Source organism: Betta splendens, chromosome 24, assembly GCF_900634795.4.
Source record: "Betta splendens chromosome 24, fBetSpl5.4, whole genome shotgun sequence".
In the NCBI taxonomy this organism is placed as follows: domain Eukaryota; kingdom Metazoa; phylum Chordata; class Actinopteri; order Anabantiformes; family Osphronemidae; genus Betta; species Betta splendens.
The window spans coordinates 1,573,796-1,596,480 of record NC_040901.2 but is presented as its reverse complement, the minus strand read 5'-3'; the positions used below and the strand labels follow the sequence as shown (position 1 = coordinate 1,596,480).

At 41.6% G+C, this 22,685-nt stretch overlaps 3 protein-coding genes across 23 annotated transcripts in view; 1 reads left to right on the top strand and 2 right to left on the bottom strand.

Annotated features, from left to right (window-relative positions):
* Positions 1 to 22,685, bottom strand: part of LOC114850884 (NACHT, LRR and PYD domains-containing protein 12-like) — a 369,265-nt gene that overhangs the window by 162,155 nt on the left and 184,425 nt on the right.
* LOC129603679 (uncharacterized) overlaps positions 1 to 22,685 on the bottom strand; it is a 258,884-nt gene that overhangs the window by 190,473 nt on the left and 45,726 nt on the right. The gene's annotated exons all lie outside the window — the stretch shown is intronic.
* LOC114846254 (protein NLRC3-like) overlaps positions 12,781 to 22,685 on the top strand; it is a 78,839-nt gene continuing 68,934 nt past the window's right edge. For 7 of the 21 annotated variants that reach the window (XR_008693804.1, XR_008693803.1, XR_008693802.1 and 4 more), the window contains exons 1-7: positions 12,781 to 13,120; positions 13,633 to 13,739; positions 14,490 to 14,594; positions 14,745 to 14,876; positions 15,715 to 15,793; positions 15,915 to 16,143; positions 16,285 to 18,109. Coding sequence is in view for 15 of the 21 variants with exons in the window: in XM_055506231.1 (XP_055362206.1) it covers positions 14,506 to 14,594; positions 14,745 to 14,876; positions 15,715 to 15,793; positions 15,915 to 16,143; positions 16,285 to 18,109 (2,354 nt within the window). In the remaining 6 variants the exon portion in view is untranslated. The remainder of the gene's footprint in view (positions 13,121 to 13,632; positions 13,740 to 14,489; positions 14,595 to 14,744; positions 14,877 to 15,714; positions 15,794 to 15,914; positions 16,144 to 16,284; positions 18,110 to 22,685) is intronic. The other 14 variants (XR_008693799.1, XR_008693800.1, XM_055506228.1 and 11 more) reach the window with 8 other exon arrangements.

The following is a 22,685-nucleotide window of genomic DNA, read 5'->3' as shown; positions in this document are numbered from 1 at the left end:
TCAGATAGATGTATTAAAACAAACTATGGAGCAACTTGTGGATTGTGTGATCTTTGCCTTACGCCTCTGTATGTCCTGATCTCCACAGCCGGTTTTTGATTTTTTTTTTCCCATTATCTTTCATTTTCCATTTTGCAAAAATGTCTCTCATCAGCTTCTTTATTACAGTTGATAAATAGTTGTGTTGCTCCCATTTCTTGATCTTTATTGACTGTTCTTCTTGCAAACACACTAATCATTGAAATCTCCAGCCAGTAGCTGAAGTTGATTCCAGATTGTGTGCTATAATATAATAAACATGTATGTAACCTTTAACTGTCTGTTTTAGTCAATTAAATATTTGCTTTTGTTCTAAAATTCTAGTTAGTTTTACTTCTCAGTTTCATAAGGCCTCCTTTCCACCTCTCTGGAAACGCAGGGAGTCCCTTCAGGACTGTTGAGTGATCCAGGAACCAGCAGTGCCCAGGATTCGATCATGAGGTCTGCACGCCTTGCAACTTACGCTCATCGTCTTACGCACTACACCAGTGAGGAACCCTTCACATTTGGAGATGCTTCTGGCGTGCTTTTAAGCCTACACTTTGAGAGCTGCATCCAAAAGTTTCTAGAATCATGCAAGATTTGAACCCTCAACCTAACTTCACAAGAACAACCTCTTAACCTCTGAGCCACTGCTCTGTGCAGGTTGTGGCATGTTCAATGTTGTATTTATAGTTTATTTGGACAAAAAGGACTTGAAAGCATCTACAGGTATGGAGGACTTGAACCAACAACCTGTCTTTACAGCAGCAGCATCTTATCTCTCGGAATAATATGGTTAAGGTTGTATTTACCGTTTACTTCACAACAAGACCTTAAAAACATCTAGCATTATTTGGGGATTCAGGCCTTAAATAATAAACCTTGTCTCTATTCTTTTTGATCTGATGTCTGTTACTCTACTAATGAGTCATGACAGTCAGTTTTAAGTTGCAGTCGCATTTGTCAAATAATACTATTACATGAGTGTTGTGCTTGCGTGTACTTTTATACCAGACGGTAATGTGTAATTCAGTATGAGCAAAGCAGCTTTAAATGCTGAGTGCGATGTCGCGTCTGCCACTGTTTGCACCCAAATCAACAGCAGCACCTTGACCCGCTAGTTAACCTGTCTTTCCCTCCTCTACAGCACTGGTTGAGAAAAGCTGTCGGAGCGATGGCCAGACACGCTGACAGCAGCTGAAACAAGCAGGAGGGAAGCAAACGTCAGTTAACAGGCGAGCCGCAGATGAGACAGCAAATATTCATGTACATAGAAAACATTCATAGATTAATTACAAAACAGTCCTACTTAACTGAGGCTAAGTTACAGTCAGGCGACTCTATGTGACAACAACACATTAATTTGCTTAGCGCAAACATATACATTTCTATACCACAACATAGTGCAGTGTCTTATACAAATGTACCACTATGGATACACTATATGAATGTACCACAGATGGATAGCAGAACTTTATCTATTACAAGACAACAGCTCGCCTGTTAACAAAAAACATAGAAATCGTTAGAACCCATGACAGTACGGTGTCCGGCAAGGGACATTCCGCGCTCACAGCCTTATTACAGCAGAATAACGGCGCCATCTAGCGGCCGTTACAGATCACTGCTTTATATTAACATGAAATACGATGGTGGCATGTAAGACAGAGGGAGAAAAAGAAAAGAACAGTGACTCAGTGTATCAAGGAGGTTGACCAGCATCTGAATTTATAACTAAGAGATGGTTCGGATGGTTCAGTGTGCATATGTCTGCATGTGGCGTATCTTGGCATTCTGAAGAGACTACATAAATGACAGGGAATTTATTTTATGAATCAATTACTCATTATAATTAAATCTGTTTATTTACCTTAACAACACAAATTTGTTCAGAACTGTTTTAGAGAAGTTAATTTATCGCACCACTGACTAGTGTTAAAGCTTTATCAGTCCTTAACGCTCCTCTAGTCACTCATCCATAATATCAGCATTACATGGGTTCATGATATCAAGCAGTGAGCTGCACGTTGTAACATAATAAACAAAGGGCAGCGAGTATTACCTCAGAAAAACTTTATGGGAAACATCAGCCATAATCATGGCTTTCGGTATCTGCTTAAAATGATCAAATTGAGCAGGAAACACACCTACATAATTTTGGTAAAATACAACCATCACCAGCTCAGACATGAGGATGAGTGAAGTCTTGAACTTAATAAAATTTACCTCTTTCTTCAGGTTTATTGATTTCAAGCTGACAATAACTTGGTTTACACTGTTCTTGTAAACTTAACTCTTTTCTACAGTTTCCATTATCATTATTTATTTGTAATAAATATATAATAAAGTAGAAGGGCTGACTAGTCCATGGAAGTCTTCCTGCATCCACTAAACGAAGACATTTGACAATGGCATTGGCTTTATTAGACTTTATTAGACTTTGTGACGATGGAGTCTAATAACTAAAGCTCCCAGTGAACCCCTGTAGCCACTGGGGTGTAAAAGGAGCAGAGGTCCTGTTATTAGGAGAAGTGCTTTGCATACTTTGTACCACAGGTACAGGTGTATTTATATTGCATTTACACCACTGATGATTCTGTGGTGGTGTCAGAGTGTGGAACTGCCACTAGAAAGAGCCATTTATCTAAATATCAGATTAGCTGAACACTGCATGTAGTCAAATGAGTTGTCTCTAACTAAATCTGATCTAAATTATGTTTTAAAATGCTTAACAATCTGTTTTTTCTGTTCCTTTTGTTTTGCATACCTTTCAATTTTTTATTATCATGTGTGTATGAATTTATGCTGCTCATGCTCAAAGACTTTTAAATAACAACAGGACAGAGTTACTGAGGAAAGAAGTGTTTATTAATAATAGCTGTGGTAGCAATAACTGTAACAATAGTTATGATAATCATATATAATAAACCATATTTGTTGAAGCAGATTGAGAGCATACAGAAACAATAACCAGGTAAAAATCTAAAAATACCTAGAACAAAACAAAAACAACAAACAAAAAAACTACTTGATTAAGTGAAGCTGCAATTAGACATCAGGATCTCTTTGTTTGTGTAATGTACAGTAATACAATGTTCCACTACTGATCAGGAAGAAGACGGGAGGATACATAAAGAATAAAACAACACTGGAGCCACAACCTGACGAATGAGACAAAAAGAAGCCCACAAATACAAACAGAATGGAAGAATTCAGTTTTTCTTTCAGTTTTTACTCAATAATCAGCATTCAGACGTTTTTGCTTTGGGGATCTGCATAGGACAGGGAGGCTGCTGAGGTTTGGGGAATGACATGGGTTTTAAAGGTAACAGTATACTTAATTGCAAGCGTCAGAGCATCCGAATGGACCAAGTTTTAGGAAGCTCAGATGAGCTGAAAACAACTGGAAGCAGGAAAGACTGGCTCTTCCATCATCACAACAATGCTCCACATCCAGCTGTTGCAGCCTGTAGCTTCCCACATGTTCACGCCTTGTTTGAAGGCAGAACGTCTCGCCCACTTGTTCCTGTTTCCACACAGGCTGATAGTGCAGCTTGTACACATATATATGTATATATCAATTATAAATATTTAAATGTTTTTCAACATTTATGCTTGATGCATAGTCTTTACGTTTGTGCTCAATGAGACAGATCTCACAGGAAATAAACACATCATCATAACCAACAAAGTAAATTAATTTGCGTTTAATTTAAAACCAATTTGGAAGAAAGAACTGCATTTGTAGCCTCACTTAACACTGTTTACCAGAGCTTTACTTAAAGAAATAGAATAACTGCAATTATCTGTATTACCATTTAAGGAAACGTACCGCTGTGGTGTGAGCTTTAAGCTGATAATGAATAATCGGTCACATGGGAAGCGTTCATATGCAGCCTTTAGGTCGAGCCCACACAAAAACTATCTCTGCAGCAAGTATACTGTGGCCTTTATGGTGGAGGTAGGTGTGGTTTTGGCTGAACTGAAGCTGTAGTCAGGCTCTATAGGCTATAGACTGGGAGTGGAGGATGGAGGGTCTGGTTGCCAGGAAGTGTCAGATAATAATAGCTGCTTTTGGACTTTTATCTGAGGTATACACAATAAAAAGAGGAAAACACACATACTCACTGTTTTGGTAGGAAGCGTAGGGAACATTGAGTCTGTGTACTGTAATGCAGGTAAAGGTTCGATGCCCTAGTTTTTCTATTGGTGTTTTTGTTTAATTTAAGGCAGGGGTTTCTTGGAGAGGATGTGGATGGGAGGTGGGAGGCCTCGGGGGTCACAGTAAGGACAGCATGCTGGCTTAAACAGAAGGGTACAGTAATCAGCCATAGAGAATACCAGAGCTAGAATGAATGCTGCTTCACACCGTTTAATCTCTCCAGTGGGTGATGGATAGAGAGCACTTACAGTACATGTAAACAGGACAAAAGTCTTAACTATTAAGTGAAAGAGCGGGGGGGGAAATCAGAATCAAAAGAACATGTCAGAGATCAGAGGGGTCCTGAATCTCCGAAGATTGACATCGTTAGTTGCTTTTCATTTTTTATTTGTTGTCCATAAAGTCTCGCTTGGGTTTCTCTCGCCGTGTTTATGCAACCAGTCCGTTCTGTATCCGTTAGTTCATCCCACCGCAGGGAGTTCTTCTGCCGAGCCATGGGGTGGAGAGAGTTTTTCAAAAAAAAAAGTCCGTCTGCAGGATGCACCCACAGTGGTTCAGTCCCAGTCTGTGATGCTTTAAGACGTTCCTCCAGGGGTTCGTCCACGACACTGAAAACAAAGCCGCGGCCGCACACGCTCAGCTGAGAGAGAAATAAATGCATTTGCATACCTGGGATGTACGACTGAAAGGCCTCACACTGAGCCACAGTCGTCAAAAGAATAACACGAGAGTCCAAGTTTGTTTGCAAAGATAAACTGGACAAGACAGAATAAAGACGATGATGAGGAGTAAACATCTGGTCATGACCCACTGCCTCATACGAAGGGCTCCAACATACAGTCAACTAGGATCATTTCAATATATCACACACAACAAATGAAGGGATTTCATTGGTTAAAAAGACAGCTGTCTGTATTCCTATACACATCTGAGCTGAGCCAACGGAAGCATCAACACAGTAAACGTTGGCACTTCTTTCATTGACTGCTATCTGAACACTGGCTTTCATTAGAAGACAGTATTAACAAGCTTTACACTGGATCTCTTTAATATATTGATTCTTCAAAAATCCGTTTTTCTGTCAAAAACTAATTTCTAAGTGACTACAAAGTTTTGAAGGTTCATATCCTCTCGCATGACTCTTGCATATATGTACGATCTGAAATGATAAACACTCACCGGCCACTTTATTAGGTACGCCTGCACAGTCTAAGTCCGTTCAACATGACAACCCTGCTATTAATGGGACTGTTTTACACGTCCATCGTCTCATTCTTACTGGTTATTATTGTGAACTCACACTGGAGTGTGTCATGTGCCACCACATAATGAAAACCTCCCTAATAGCAGGTGAACCTAATAAAATGCCAGTGAGTGGAACACATTGTAACATTATACATTGAACACAGACAATAACAATGTCACATTTTGTTTTTCACATTAAACAATGATCATGGGACAGGATTTATAATATTCTGAATCCGCACACACGTCACAAGAGGTAAAGAAGGTAGATCAGACTCTCCGTGGTTTTGACCTGCAGTAGGAAGCTCTACAGTGGAGACCCAGCGTCTGTTCTCAGAGACAAATGGAAGTGTCTGTTATTACCGCCATTTGAAATATATTTACTTTCCCCGTCTTTTTCTGCGCCACGTCTCCTTGCGTTTATACATTTTTAAAACCCCTGGCTGACAAAGGTTGGGACTGATCCCGTAGCATTTACATCGAAGTCTCTCCCTCCAGATCCCTAAGGCTGCAGAGAACTGGTGTTATTTTTAAATGCTTCCCTCGTCCGCCTCCATTTTTTTTCTCATTTCCTTCCTCTCTTTTCTTCTCGTCTGGCCAAGGCATTACAGTCTGTTTGGGTAATCAGAAGAAGAAGAAGTCCAGCATACTGTCAGAAACATTTTGCTATATCATCTACATGTTTATAATTTACAGATTACTGTATGTATATAAAAACATCTACCTAAAAAGTTTAAGAGTTTTCGAAGTTACATTCAGTAGCTGAACTAAAGAAAAACAAAACCATAGAAATGTCAACAGAACTTCACACAAGTAGAAAACTGAACATACATTGACAGTGCATTGGATCCTGCATGACAATTAAATCTAAGGGCAAGAATTGCAGACCACAAATAGATATATCTATATTTATATATGAATGTTTTTTACTGGTAATACAATAAATACAATATTAGTAAATGGCTACAACTGACTCTCCATCCATACCTGACAGCATGTTATTAGTACAATGTTTGAATACAGAAGGATGCCACTAAAGTAGAGATCAAATGTAAGAATATGTATTTTAATCATATGCTTCTTTTTTCTGCTGACTACTTGACAAAACTAACCAGAAAAGTAGAAACTACACTACCGCAGTCAGTTAGTGGAAGACAGGCTCGAAACGCTTTGAATAAAGACTACTCCGTTTTCCCATAACAATCACATAGTGACATGTCTGTTGGACCTGTTCCCCCTGGTCTGCCCACTCCCCATGGCTCCTGCCCCATCCAGCAGGGGGCGATGGGGGAGGGAGGTGGACAATCAAAGGACGAAGCAGAAGAAGGCATCATTTACCTCCTTCTTCTACATTGCAATTACAATTTTCCTTTTTTGTTAAACATACATACTATATTACACACATATAATATGTATATACATACATTAGAGTTAGCTTTTTTTGGATATCATAAACTTAAAAAAGTATACAAAAATAAAATGTTTTTATGATGATCTGTCTAATTGTTCTCCTTCAGTCAGCAAGGCCTGGTTTTTAGGGGTCAGAGCCAGAAGGGACTTGTCCCCGTGGACTAGAAGCTCCGGCCTCGGAGCTCCATACAGTAAGTGTCCTCCTCGCCTCCTGTCACACCGCGAAAGGCTCCTTTTACAAATCTGCTCTTTTTGTGTCAGTTGCTCTTTTTTCTGTCCTTCTTTGTCCATGCTCTCTTTTTTTAGCTGATGTCCCGCTAGTGATTCGTTTATTTACTAAAAAAAGAGAGAACAAGCGAGTCAGTGTAAAGAGGACAATGTTCTCAGATGGGAAGTGCGACTTTGACTTGGTAAAAAAGGATGTACAGTAAATACATGGTTTGTTTTATTTCTTTATACTAAGGAAAGTAAACATATGCCTCAAAAACACTGACATTAATACAGGGATGTTATTCTTTAAACAAATAGTTTTATTGCTGTTACACAAATGAAAAAAATCATAATATCACATTGTACATGGTAAAAAAAGTGCCTTTAACAGCAGCTTGGATTAGGACAAATATTGTTAGCGACCGGTCTCAACGTGATGGGGCCAAACAGCAGCAAATCAACATCAGACTCATGTTGTCTTATTCTTAATTTTATTTGATCTTAAATGCTAAAATTATCTTGATCTAAACTATGTTATCTTTCATTTGTATTTAAAGTGGAGAAGGCCATGCTAAAATTTTATGCAAAAAAGTCAAGAAAATATTATCGCTAGTTAGCTTTTTATGATTTGGTAGTTGTATAGTTACTAATATGTTTAGGTAAAGGGCAGGTAATGGTTCAGGTTTTGTATTATATATATTTGACTATAATTCTATACTACACTATTTAAAAATGTTTCATCTTGTACTATAATTCCTGTGATCAAACAGATGTTACATTCTTTTAGCTTTTTACTCGTCCTAATGATAAAAGAGCGGTGACACATGAAAGTTATGTAGAAACATTGCTACAGACAGAGGAAACCCCTATAGTTTAATAAGACAAGTCTCACACATTGTGACCACAGACACATAGAAAGACATTAAAGCCAATGTAAACAAGTTTAAGCCTATAGTTGTTTTAGCAACTATTTAGCTGTACAAAACCCAAACATACCTGTTATGTTTTGATACATATTTTCATCTCGTTTAGTAAAAGAATCTAATTGTAGCAGATTCAAATCATTAATAGTTTGATATTAATGCAGAAACATTAATATACCTCGAAGTTGGGGCACCAGGTTTGTTTTAAAGCTGAAACCACGCTTGTATCAATCTAGCCAATGCCTGATGTCAATTCAATGAGTTACCAGTCATGAACAACAATAACAACTTTTTTGTGATAAAACCAAATCAGTCTCTTATGCCGTGAATTCTTGTCGCGGTTCAGTGACCTTTGCTTAAATCTGAAGACCAATGCACACAAAACCAGATTCCTTTTAACACTACTGGCTATATGAATAACATAATATGGAAATACTCAAATAAACAGAACAGAAAATGAGAGAACAATCAGAATGAGATGATGAACAGTGAATGAATCAATGAGTGAAAACACAAAGAATGGTCAAGACCTGAGTGTGTGATGGCTTTGATCAAGCGAAAAGAGTATTTGTCTCTAACTAGTTCGAATCTAAGGATAACTAATCAATTTGGAATGTTCAATTTTAGCGCTTTGAGAAACACCAGAATTCTCAGAGGATTAGAGATGTTCGTCTTGCCTTAGTTTGGAGCTGTAGCCGCTGTGCAGCATCTCCCGTTACCGGTTGGTTGAGCAGGCGTGCCCTCTCTGGTCCAGGTGCCACGGCCTCTGGGCCAGGAATCGTCGCCCGCGGTGATGATGACGGCTCGGGTTCAGCGAAGTAACAGTCAGCCAGGCTGGACTTTCAGGTGTTTCAAAGCGTCAGTGCTACTCAAACCAGCACAAGAAGGAAACGGCTGGAATCTAATTTAATTAGTTTCATTTAAAAATAGCGAGTCAATTAAGGACTGGTTGTAATAGTTTCAATTTCGCGGAGTTTCTTGATGACTTTCTAACGTAACAAAAATCGTTGTCCGTTCGTGTTTCTAAGTTTAACTTAGGTTTATAAAATTTAAGAACAAAGGAAAATTAAAGAAAAGTAATGCGACGCAAAAAGAAAAGGTGAAAGAAGTTTGAAGATAGAGGGAAATCCGATTCGCCTAGGGTGTCACTGGTTTAAATACCCCTGGGGCAGTGGTCACTGCAGGGCGGAGAAATTAGTTCAACCAGTGGTGAAGAGTTCCGCCTCTTCAGATCAGGAATCAAACTATTTGATTTGGATCGCTCCTAAATCTGGGATAACTAAGCTTTCCTCTTCTCATCAAGCTCAAAGTTCCATCACACCATAACAAAATACACGTGTAACGATCACTTTGACACTCAAATAAGCAGAGACGTCAGATTGGTTAAACTGCAATATTAAATGCATAGAATATTAAGGTTTTATACGTGGTCCCTTAAAATTCTGTAAATGAAACAAATGAAATGTTATTCATCATGACTGGTCTTGTCTTATGCAACACCCAGTAAACACTAAAACATACACAAATAATAAATGCAAGCGAAATCAAATTATAAATGACCTAATCTGGACATTACTAATTAAACAATTGTAACACTTAAAAATATGATACAATAATGAGAATACCGAATTGTAGCTGGTGGAAATAGTCCATGTGTATGTTGCACAGATTAAAAGAAGTAAAGAAGGTGAGTCTCTCTATTTCAACTTTGTGTCTACACACAAAGGAAAGCATGGTGATGAGTTGAAGTCCTTTTGTAACTTTAAGAATTTCCTGGCAAATCTGTAGATCAGGCATTAAACATCACACAGAAACCCATCTAATATCAAATGAAAACATTTTGTCCACAGAATACAATGACATCTGTTTCATGGAAGTTGAAAACTCTGGTGCATCTGAACCAGAACTTGTGTCCAAATGAAGTCTCTTGTCCTCTTGATGAGCACATTCCACATTTTATGGCTGGTGGTCCCAGTTCTGGGAGAGACAGCTTCTTGGTGATAAATGTGACAGCCTGTCCTTTTTGAATGATAAGCAGAGGTGGAATCCTGTGTGATTTACAGGTAGATCAACAAAGTGGACTCATGGTTCTTTGATATGGATATTTAAGATGTTGGCGTCAATTGGTGCCTGTGGTGATAGAAGCCAGTCTCCTGTTGTGGAGAAAGATTCAGGGTCCCTTATCTCTGGGGACTGGAAAGGACGTAGAGGCTCTTCAAAGGAGGGAGTTAAGTTCACATGTAGGTCAGGTTACCTCAGTCCAGACAAGGATTGCTACATAATGTTAGCGTCACTGTACAACAACAGATACTATCTTATACAACGTCTCTTCATGATTCACAAATACAGGCAATTGGCTCTCGTAGCCTTAAGACATACATACATTTCAAGGATGATGGATAAAAGAAGCACAAAAAGCAGGTTTTTATTGACATGAATCGTTATTAGACTTTATTAGACTTTGTGACGATGGAGTCTAATAACTAAGGCTTCCAGTGAATCCCTGTAGCCACTGGGGTGTAAAAGGATCAGAGGTCCTGGTATTAGGAGAAGTGCTTTGCATACTTTGTACCACGGGTACAGGTGTATTTGTGGTGCATTCACACCACTGATGATTCTTAGCGTGTGGTCGTGTCAGAGTGTGGACCTGTCACTAGAAGGAGCCATTTATTTAAATATCAGAGTAAGCTGAACACTGCATGTAGTCAAATGAGTTGTCTCTAACTAAATCTGATCTAAATTATGTTTTAAAATGCTTAAAGATCTGTTAGATTTTTTTCTGTCCCTTTTGTTTTGCATACCTTTCAAATTTTTATTATCATTATTATCAACAGGATAGCGTTACTGGGGAAAGAAGTGTTTATTAATAATAGCTGTGGTAGCAATCACTGTAACAATAGTTCTGATACTGATATATAATAAACCCTGTTTGTTGAAGCAGATTGAGAGCATACAGAAACAATAACCAGGTAAAATATATAAATGCATAAAACAAAACAAAAACAACAAACAAAAAAACAATTTCATTAAGTGAAGCTGCAATTAGACATCAGGATCTCTTTGTTTGTGTAATGTACAGTAATACAATGTTCCACTACTGATCAGGAAGAAGAAGGAAGGATACATGAAGAATAAAGCAACACTGGAGCCACAAACTGACAAATGAGACAAAAAAAGCCCACAAATACAAACAGAAGGACATTCCGTTTTGACTGAGAGAGTCGTGTTTTTTCTCTTCTCCAGTGCTTTCAACACCATCCAGACATCACTGCTGAGGAGGAAGCTGGAAGTGGCAGGTGTGGACCAACATCTGGCTGCTTGGACCATCAACTTTCCCCTTACTCTCGGTGCTCTCTCCTTTTCTGTTCACACTGTACACATCAGATTTTAAACACAACTCCCACCACTGTCACCTCCAGAAGTTCTCCGATGACACCAGCATTGCTGGATGTGTATAGGATGACGAGCAGGGGTACAGGGGGGTCATCTCTGACTTTGTGGGCTGGTGTGAGAACAACCACCTGATACTAAACACCGGCAAAACAAAGGAGTTAGTGCTTGACTTCTCAGACATAGAGTCTGTGAACACATTTAAATACCTGTGTGTTCGCCTCAACAATAAACTAGACTGGTCAATCAACACAGACGCTCTGTATAAGAACAGCCAGAGTGGCCTCCACCTGCTGAGGAGACTGAGGTCCTTTGGTGTGTGCAGACAGCTGCTAAGGACTTTCTATGACACTGTGGTGGCCTCAGTAGTCCTGTATGGAGTTGTGTGCTGGGGGGGCAGTACAGACAGAGACAGGAAGAGACTCAACAAGCTGGTTCAGAAAACAGGCTCTGTCCTGGGCTGCACACTGGAGTCCATGGAGGAGGTGGTGGACAGAAGGATGCTGGTAAACTAACATCCATCATGGAGAACCCTCCACCCCCTGCACCACTGTAGAGGCTCTGAGCAGCTCCTTCAGCACCACACTGTTACACCCACAGTGCAGGAAGGAGCGCTAGCGCAGGTCATTCCTCCCACAGACATCAGACTGTACAACACAGCGCTACAGTGACACACGATGTGGATCACATGTTGATCACATGGTGAACTTTTCTTCTTACTGTTGTAAAACCACCAAAACAAGTGCTTTTCACATTTTTTATAAGTGAAAATTAAGCTTTCAAATAAATGTAGTGTAGTAGAGCAGTAACATAGGAGAAGCCCCACACACACACACACACACACACACACACACACACACACACACACACACACACACACACACACACACACACACACAAACACACACACAGAAAAGACAAAACAAACGGGAAGACGAGAAAACAAGTCGCTTTTTCGTTCTCCCAGCTTTTAGTCTGGTGGGAATTTAAACTGTTAAGACGTACACGGACCGGTTCAGTAGGGGTGGGCGATACTGCAAACTTTAGAGTCGATCCGATACCAAGTAAATACTGGACCAGTATCGCCGATATCAATACCAATACTGACACTTTTTGACAATTAATGCATTATCAAATATAAATACAGTTCCATGACTTTCAGGTGTTTTGCTTTAAATTGTATTCATTTAATAAATCGTAAGTTCAACAGTAAATCTAAATATATAATATAAATTGGTGGTGTTGCCACTGTATTTAACATCTTTTTTGATTGTACAGGTTGCCACTGTTTCATTTTTGGCTTCAAAATATGAGCACACGCTGCTACTCTTTCTTGCTTCCATCCTTCTTCTTCGTCTGTGTCGTCCGCCTGTTTTTTTTTTCTTCGCTGGCCCGAGTCGCCAAGTCACGTGACATCTTAAAGTAAGAAGCGGGGGCGTGTCTGCTTCGCTCTGACGTACAGGTGCAGACGCTCAGAGACGCAGACAGACGAGATAGTTAGTCTTTGAAAACACAGCAGCAGTGCGGAGGAGTAAAAGCTCAACCAAAGTATCGATGTTTTTGTCGCAGTATCGATCGATATCAATACTAGCGTTGGTATCGATATTATCGATATTAGGATCGATCCGTCCACACCTGCGGTTCAGTTATTGGTCGTTTTTGTTTGCGGAGTTCATCCTTTCATCGCGACAAAAGCGAAAGTAACCAAACATAAGTTCAGAACCGAAGAAACTACAAACTACTAGAAGAAGAGACTCTGGTAAGAAACCACCACACGCCTGTCTGGGTGTTAGACGCTACGTTTCAGGGACGGATTCAACCTGTTGCTGGGAGTGAAACTACTTTTGCCACTGTTGCAGTTTTCATGTGGTGTCGGACATTAAAGGGTTAAAAATCAGGTCAAAGACACATGAAGTTTCTAGCTCTAACTAGTTTATCAGGTTATGAGGTGTATACACACCTCGGTTCTTTTTATTTACTTAGTTTTAAAACACAGGTTTTAAGTTAGTTGACTTTTTTGCCACCACTGTTTAAATGAATTTTTTTTTGATATTGTAAACTGTGTATACGGTGGAGTTTTTGTTCCTGTGTGGTGTAGTGTAGTAAAACCTTCATACTATTTGTAAGGAAGAAGAGAGAATATACGTCCATGCATCACCTCAGCCACCTCTGTTCAAACCCTGTTCAGCAGCCAGCCAGTCATAGCAGATCACTGACCACCCATGCAGCCACAGCCGCTCATTACAGTATGTTTTTATCATTCGTTAACAGGAGAGAGCATCAGTAGAACACATTTACACCCTTCAAGGGAGAAAGACAGGTTCCTTTTGTAGTACTCGCATCTTCTTCCTGTGACCAAAAGTACAAAGTCTGTGTGGGTGAGTATGCACTCTATTGCACTGATGGCAAACCAGGAAACAGCTCTCATGGACATAATCTCTATTGGCCTCTGTCTGTGATTCTATCTCTATATGTTTTAACTTGTGTTGTCATATAGCTTTAATTCTAAACCAGTAATTCTCATTATTATATATAATTATTAGTTGTTTATTGTTTTTGGCAAATAGAAAAACTAAAGTTGTATATTTCTCATTCTTTTTCTAAGGAAATATGTTTTTACTAAATTTGCTAAATGTATGTCTTATCAAAATGGAATGAATATGATAATTTTGTCAATGTGTTTAGATGTAGATTTATTCTGTCCTAATTATAATATTTTGTACAACTATGTTTGTAAGTCCATAAGTGGTAAGTGTGTGATAGCTGACCCAACCCTGGGTCCAAGGGATTTGTTTGTCATGTGCACTGCATCCGACATACACTTCACATATGTGTTCGGTATATTGTTGTAGCTCTGCTTCATATACTGCAAAACATTGTAGAGAGACATCCTCTCAATTTCAGTAGTATGAGAGTCTAAAAAGTAAGGTGATGGAAAAACAGTGGATTTTAAAATGAACGCTAACAACAGTTAGCCACAGCGATGTGTACTCTGCAGGCTGAGAATCAGACATATGTGCCTAACTGCTGTTACTCACACTGACAAAGCATGCAAACCATAAATGTATTGTAAATTTATTCCAGTTGATGTGGGAATAAATTATTTGTTTTTGTTCTCCACCTGAAAGTAGAAAGTGTGAATTCATGAGTCAGTGTGAGGACAGAGAGGAGGGAGCCCTGCCCTCAAAAACCAGTCTGTGTGAAGACCATGAGAGCCAGAACAAAGCTCAGAGGTGAGATGACTGAGGCCGTCTGACTGATTTTGTCTCCAAGTCACAGATACTAATTAATATGTCATCATCGCATATTTTGTATTATTGGTCATTTATGAAGCTAAATGTGGACTGAATATGTGACAGTCACCAAAGTTGTTTTTCTGTCAGGTTTCATCAGAGACAAAAATCTGCTGTACTTGGACGTGAACCTGAACCTGAACCCAGCTGCATGTCCTTCCAGAGCGATGAGTCAAAGGACATTATTGTTCATTTTAAAGACCAACATGCATTAGAATCAAAGTGAGTTGTTCATTTGAAAGTTGAACAATACAGTGCAAAGTTTATATGATGATAAATGCTTGTTTCATTTCTCAATCTTTCTGATGTGAGTTAGAGGTGTTGATGTGAACGAGAAGCTTTTTTTTTAACTGTTTTTCCAGCAAACACTCAAATCTCTATTCAGCCTGTAGCTAAAGCTCTGATCCTATAGAGCGTCTCAGGAGCTGTTCCTCTTTTAATGAAGTGCTGACTTGCAGGCAGATGTCCACACAAATGTTCAACTCTAATCAAATCCATTTACTGATGTTTCTACATTATTTTTGGCTAAATGTCTTAAAGCATCTTCACTTCCAGCAATAAATTAAAGTTACTACTGGAGACTACTACTAGACAAATGTTTGTCCCCAGTGTCGGCACCAGGGCTGACGTCCAACAATAAATGAATGTAGGAAGTAGTAAAATGTTCCTAGTGTGAGCAGCAGCTCTGCTTCATACTCACACAGTTCAACATATTCACACTGGGAGCTGCCTAGTAAAACCAGTCTGATCTTAGCAGACTCCTTATTCCAACACTTGTTTAGAGATGAGGCAGAAATATGTTGAACAATGAACAGCTGCTGAGTCTGAGTTAACTGACTGTGACAGTAAACCTTCACCATTACAGGAAGCCTCTGACTCACTGCTCACATCAAACATCACTTCATGGACGTTTACCTCACGAGTTTGTTTCCAGTTGATCCCATCCTTGTGTGTGTCCTGAGCACACCCATAAGTGACAGCCCACAGAAGGGGATGGATCAGAGAACACAATTTGTCTTATGTCTTATCATGTGACTCATTCTTCATGGTTCCTCCACAGAGTGGACCAGCAGAGCTCAGAGGTTCCCAGTGCTCAGTCTGTCCAGCAGCACCAAACACACGTGGACTCCATATTTATGGTCTGTACATGTACAACTACTACTGTAAATATACTGTCAGTGTGTCCAATATTGACACAAATCTGATGTTTGGCTCCATGGTTTTAGTTGGATCAGGTCATTCATTTAGTTTCTGTTCCAGCTGCTGGAGCAAAACATTGTCACATTTGTGAAGGAGGAGCTGAAGAAGATCCAGAAGGGTCTGAGTCCAGATTACCCAGAATGCTTAGAGAGTCTAAGGGAGGATGAGGAGGAGTTGGATGGTGAGAATGAAGAGCAGAGGAGGAGCAGCAAAGACGCGTTTCTGAAGATCACAGTGAACTTCCTGAGGAGGATGAAGCAGGAGGAGCTGGCTGACTGTCTGCAGAGCAGTAAGAGGATTTATCTACATAATCAGAGAAGCAATCACATATTTACTGAATGGTTGAGTTAAGTTTTTTTTCATACAGTATGTGGACCAAATTCTCATTCTTCTATCTTCATGAATCATAACCATTTTCTTGTTCATTCAGGATCTTCTGCTGCACTTTGTCAGGATCAACTTAAATCTCGCCTGAAGCAGAAGTTCCAGTGTGTGTTTGAAGGCATCGCTAAAGCAGGAAAGCTAACCCTTCTGAACCAGATCTACACAGAGCTCTACCTCACAGAGGGAGGGACAGGAGAGGTCAACGCTGAACATGAGGTCAGACAGATTGAAACAGCCTCCAGGAAACCAGACAGAGCAGAAACAAGCATCAGACCAGAAGACGTCTTTAAAGGCTCAGCTGGAAGAGATGGAGCCATCAGAACAGTGATGACAAAGGGAGTGGCTGGCATTGGGAAAACAGTCCTAACACAGAAGTTCACTCTGGACTGGGCTGAAAACAAAGCCAACCAGGACATACACTTCACATTTCCATTCACCTTCAGAGAGCTGAATGTGCTGAAAGAGCAAAAGTTCAGCTTGGTGGAACTTGTTCATTACTTCTTCAGTGAAACCAAAGCAGCAGGAATCTGCAGGTTTGAACACTTCCAGGTTGTTTTCATCTTGGACGGTCTGGATGAGTGTCGACTTCCTCTGGACTTCAACAAGACTAAAACCCTGACTGATGTCACAGAGTCCACCTCAGTGGATGTGCTGCTGACAAACCTGATCAGGGGGAACCTGCTTCCCTCTGCTCGCCTCTGGATCACCACACGACCTGCAGCAGCCAATCAGATCCCTCCTGTGTGTGTTGACATGGTGACGGAGGTCAGAGGGTTCACTGACCCACAGAAGGAGGAGTACTTCAGGAAGAGGTTCAGAGATGAGCAGCAGGCCACAACAATCATCTCCCACATCAAGACGTCACGAAGCCTCCACATCATGTGCCACATCCCAGTCTTCTGCTGGATCACTGCTACGGTTCTGGAGGATCTGCTGGAAACCAGAGAGGGAAGAGAGCTGCCCAAGAACCTGACGGAGATGTACATCCACTTCCTGGTGGTTCAGACCAAAGTGAAGAACATCAAGTATGATGGAGGAGCAGAGACAGATTCACACTGGAATAAGAAGAGCAGGAAGATGATTAAGTCTCTGGGAAAACTGGCTTTTGAGCAGCTGCAGAAAGGAAACCTGATCTTCTATGAGTCAGACCTGACAGAGTGTGGCATCGATGTCAGAGCAGCCTCAGTTTATTCAGGAGTGTTCACACAGGTGTTTAAAGAGGAAAAAGGGCTGTATAAGGACAAGGTGTTCTGCTTCGTCCATCTGAGTGTTCAGGAGTTTCTGGCTGCTCTTCATGTCCATCTGACCTTCATCAAGTCTGGAGTCAGTCTTTTGTCAGAACAACAATCAGCACCACAGTTATCTGTGATTAAACATATGATGATGCAACCTTTTATGATGAAACATGAACATACACCGTTCTACCACGTTGCTGTGGACAAGGCTTTAGAGAGTCCAAATGGACACCTCGACCTGGTCCTCCGCTTCCTCCTGGGATTTTCTCTTGTGAAAAATCAGACATTCTTACAAGGTTTGATGACACGAATGAGAAGTAATTTACAAACCAATCAGGAAACAGTTCAGTACATCAAGAAGAAAATCACAGAGTTTCCTTCTGCAGAGAAAAGCATCAACCTCTTCCACTGTCTGAATGAGCTGAATGATTGTTCTCTAGTAGAGGAGATCCAAGACTATCTGAAATCAGGAAGTCTCTCCACAGATAAACTGTCTCCTGCCCAGTGGTCAGCTCTGGTTTTCATCTTATTGTCTTCAGCAAATGATCTTGAAGTATTTGAGCTGAATAAATTCTTTGCTTCAGAAGAGGCTCTTCTGATGTTGCTGCCTGTGGTCAAAGCTTCCAACACAGCTCTGTAATTACTATTATTATTATTTCAGTACTGTTTTGAATGAGAGTCGTGAGTATAAATGTGGTTACCTTTCTCTGCTCGACTGAATTTGCGTAGCTTTTTTTCAAGTACAATTTTTCCATTACATTTCCCCCCTTTTGATTACACATTAATCAAACATTAAAAGAATAAAAATTGTCAATCGTGGCATTTATTCTATAGTAATAAAGCATTCTTTAAAAATGATTCGTTAAATGTATTGCTTATAAAAATGTAAATGGCGTAGGGATAAAAGATTGTGAGCTGTTTTTGTGGGTAGTTTTACTAGAATAACCCTTGTGTATGAGCTTTGGAAAGACAGGGACATAAGCCTATAATCGATCAGATCATGTTTAGTCAAGCAAAAATGGGAAAAGGGTTATATGTTGACAAAATTTGTGTGTAAGTGTAAATCAAGTGGAAGCATAAAATGCTTTGTTTAGGAATAGTGGATGAAATCACAGAGAGGTATACATGTAAATCAACCACATCATTTAGAGCAAATATTAGAGTAACATATCAAAAACAACAGGGTCACAATCAATGTCTTCTTCTTCCTGTTGAACAGTAGCGTTAAGTTAAGCTGCAATAGACATAGACTGCTGGGGGACCTAATTTATACACTGAGCTCCTCTGTTTCCTTCTACCTCCTCTGTCCCATAACCTCCCATCATTGTCCCATGTTTAACTAACCTTGTCTCTTTCTGTCCAGTAGTTGTGCTTCTCTCCTCTCTCCCCCCCCACCCCCACTCTTTCTCCCTCTCTGTCCTCACCTACAGGTATCATTGGACTCAAAGTTTGGTGTCTGTGATGGGCAGCTGCGGATACAACCATCCTGCCTGCATCCAGTCCCTGGTCCTACCATCCTGCCTGTGCTCTGTTGTTGCTTGTTGTTGCTTGTTGCTGTTGCTGTGCTTTTCTCTCTCTCTATCCTCTCACCCCAACCGGTCGAGGCAGATGGCCGCCCACATCCAGTCTGGTTCTGCTGGAGGTTTCTTCCTCGTTAGAGAGGGAGTTTTTCCTCTCCACTGTTGCTGTCAAATTAAATGCTTGCTGTATGTGGGATTTGTTGGGTTTAGTTGTGTGAGGTTTTAAACCTTACTTTGTACAGTGCCTTGAAATAACTTTGTTGTGATTTGGCGCTATATAAATAAAATTGAATTGAATTGAATAGCGTTAGATTGTTTCCAACCTGTTTGTTGACACCTTGACAGTTCGTTGGGGTTCTTCAGGTTGTGATCAGCTGATCACAGGGACACCTGGGATTCGTTATCACCGCCAGGTTTCCTCCCAATGTCGTCTGAGTCACTGTCACTCCCGTGATGTGAAGAGTCTACACGTCGTCCAGCGTCGGCAACTCAAGGCTGCTCGTGTATGTGTTTTCTCAGGAACGTGTGTGTAGATGTATGGTCTGATAGTGTGATTCACCCGCGCAGCTTCAGGCGGCGCTTGGCTCACACCTTTAGCGGTCAACGGTCAACGCAGCCTCGCCTCAGTGCGTGTGTGAGCACAGCGAGGGTTGTCCTTCACAGTTCTTTTCGTCAGTGGTGGTTTTCTCATGTGGTGTAGATGTAGATGGAGGGTCGTCTGTCGGATCCGGGACCTTTCTGCAGTGGCTGGAGTGGATCCAAGTCGCACTTTCTGTGATCTTCACAGCCGTGTTGGTCGTCAGAAGGACTTGGAAGGGACCTTGCCACCGCTTTGAGTTCCAGTGCTTCCTGCGAAGCTCCTTAATGATCACCCAGTCTCCTGGTTGAATGATGTGCAGTGGTTCTGTCGCCTGTTTGGGCAGAGCCGCTTTCACCTGTTTGGAGATTTGAGACAGAACAGATGATAAGTTCTTACAGTACTGTAGCATTGCGTCTTCGCACATTTCAGTAGTTGGAAAAATCCTAGTCTCGGTCTCAGGGTGGAGTCCCATTATAGGAGGTCTACCGAATAGGATCTCATACGGGCTGAGGTTTGTTCTCATCCTTCTCCTCATTCTAATGTAATGTATGAGACACAATGGGAAGAGCCTGAGTCCACTTGAGACCAGTCTCTAAACAGCATTTAGCCAGTTTGTTTTTCAAAGTGCCATTCTCTCTCTCTCTACCGCTCCTTCGCTCTGGGGGTGGTAAGAGCAGTGCTTTCTGATGTCGATGTTCAGAAACTTTCCCACTTCCTCAAGGGCTTGGTTTGCAAAGTGTGAGCCGTTGTCACTGCTGATTTTAGATGGAATCCCCCATCTGGGAATTATTTCTGTCAGCAAGGCTTTGGTAACTGCATGGCTGTTAGCATGTTTAGCTGGGAAGGCCTCCACCCATTTTGACCACATATCAACAATCACTAAACAATACTTTTTACCTTCTGCTGGCGTTAGTTCGATGAAGTCCAACATTAAATGGTCAAACGCCTGTTCCGGTGGTGGGTGAGCTGCCAGTGGTTTGGCAGTCGTCTTACCTGGGTTGTGTTGGGCGCATGTCATACATGCTTCACAGTATTTTTGCACATAGATTGAAAATCCCTTAGTGTACCAATGTTTTGTAAGAGCATCTAACATTCCCCCCTTTGATACATGGTCTAATCCATGTGTCAACTTCGCGAAATGAGGGAAAAAGGGTTTAGGTAGGCAAGGTTTGCCGTCGGGCCCATACCAAATGCCATGGCTACTGGTGGCGCCATTCGTCAGCCAGAGCTTGCGTTCCTGTGGGGTAGAGAATGTCTGAAGATCAGGGAGAGCAGAGGGAGGAGAGGGAGGTTGGGTAGAGGTGGAGGATAAGAGGCAGGGAACAAAAGGAAGGGGGAGTCGGGCAGCTGTCTTTGCAGCAGCATCAGCGCGTGCGTTTCCAGCAGAAATGGGATCAGTGCCCCCAGTGTGTGCGGGGCACTTACATACATGTACAGCAATTGCAGCTGGTAACAGAATTGCGTCGAGCAGATCAGCAACCTTATCATGATGCAAGATAGGTTTGCCATCAGATTTCAAAAACTTTCTGTGTTTCCACAGAGCACCAAAGTAATGTGTGACGCCAAAAGCGTATCTGGAGTCTGTGTAGATAGTAGCAGACTTCCCTTCAGCCAATTTACAGGCTTCGGTCAGTGCGATCAACTCCGCAGCCTGAGCAGAGTAATGTCCTGGTAAAGCGCCAGACTGTAAAACAGTATGAGAGGTGCAGACTGCATATCCAACCTGACAATGGCCCGAAGCAGGGTCTCTAGAGGCGGAGCCATCAACAAAGAGAACGAGGTCACAGTTAGGAATTGGCACCTCCGATAGATCTGGGCGCGGAGTGCAGACCTGGTTCAAGACCGAAACACAGTTGTGAGGCTCGCCATCGTCGGGGCCTGGAAACAAAGTGGCTGGGTTAAGCACATTGTACCTTTTGACAGTAATGTTTGGCATTTCCAGTAGGATGGTGTTGTATCTAAGCCATCAGGCTGTAGAAAGATGTGATGTCTTTTGTTCCAAAAGGATCAAAGACACGGCATGAGGAACCAGCAGGGTGACATCAGAATAGCCAACAATGTCACGTGATGCCAGCACGGCTTTCTCTGCCGCAGCCACTGCTCGGAGGCATCGTGGGAGCCCCGCAGCGACTGGGTCAAGCTTAGCAGAGAAATAGGCTACAGGGCGTGGACGCCCTCCGTGATCCTGTAGAAGGACAGAGGTCATACAACCTGATTTCTCATCCACTGTTTGGGTGAAAGGTCGCGTAGGCTCAGGCAGACCCAAAGTAGGAGCCGACTGAAGAGCAAGTTTGAGGTCGGTGAACGCCTGTTCAGCCTCAGACGTCCACGTGAGGTGGGTGGTGGATGCAGAAGACGTCTGCATCAGAGCTCTAAGCGGAGCCTCCAAGACGGCGCAGTTAGGAATGAAATTCCTGCAATAAGAGCACATGCCTAAAAAGGACATAAGCTGTTTGTTTGTGCACGGTTTAGGCAGGTTCTGAATAGCTTCAGCTCTTTTAGGTGAAATGGATTTCCCTTCAGCGGTGATGATGTGACCTAGGAAGGTAACTTCAGTCTGAACGAACTGTAATTTAGACAGACTTGCTCTGTGTCCAGCAGCATGCAGGTGTTTCAGCAGCTTGATCGTGTCTGTTTTGCAAGTTTCCTGATCCTCACTGCAGATCATCAAGTCGTCAACGTACTGCAGCAGGGCGGTGCCTGGGGACAAGACAAGATCATCCAGGCTGTCTTTCAGTGCCATATTGTAGATTGTAGGGCTTTCTGAATACCCCTGGCACAGTCTGGTAAAGGTGTATGACTTTCCGTTGAATTCAAAAGCGAACCAGAATTGACTGTCTTTGTGAATGGGCACGCTGAAAAAAGCATTAGCCAAATCAATTACTGAAAAAAATTTAGCCTTGGGCGGAACCTGAGAAAGAATGGTGTAGGGGTTCGGTACCGTAGGCGCGCGTGGTTGGACCGCCGCATTTACTGCTTGCAGATCCTGGACAAACCTCCATTCTGTTGGCTGTCCTTTGTCTCTGATTTTCTTAACTGGGAAGAGTGGAGTCCTCACTGGAGAGTTGTCACATGGGACGATGACTCCTGCTTTCAACAGAGGGTTAAACAC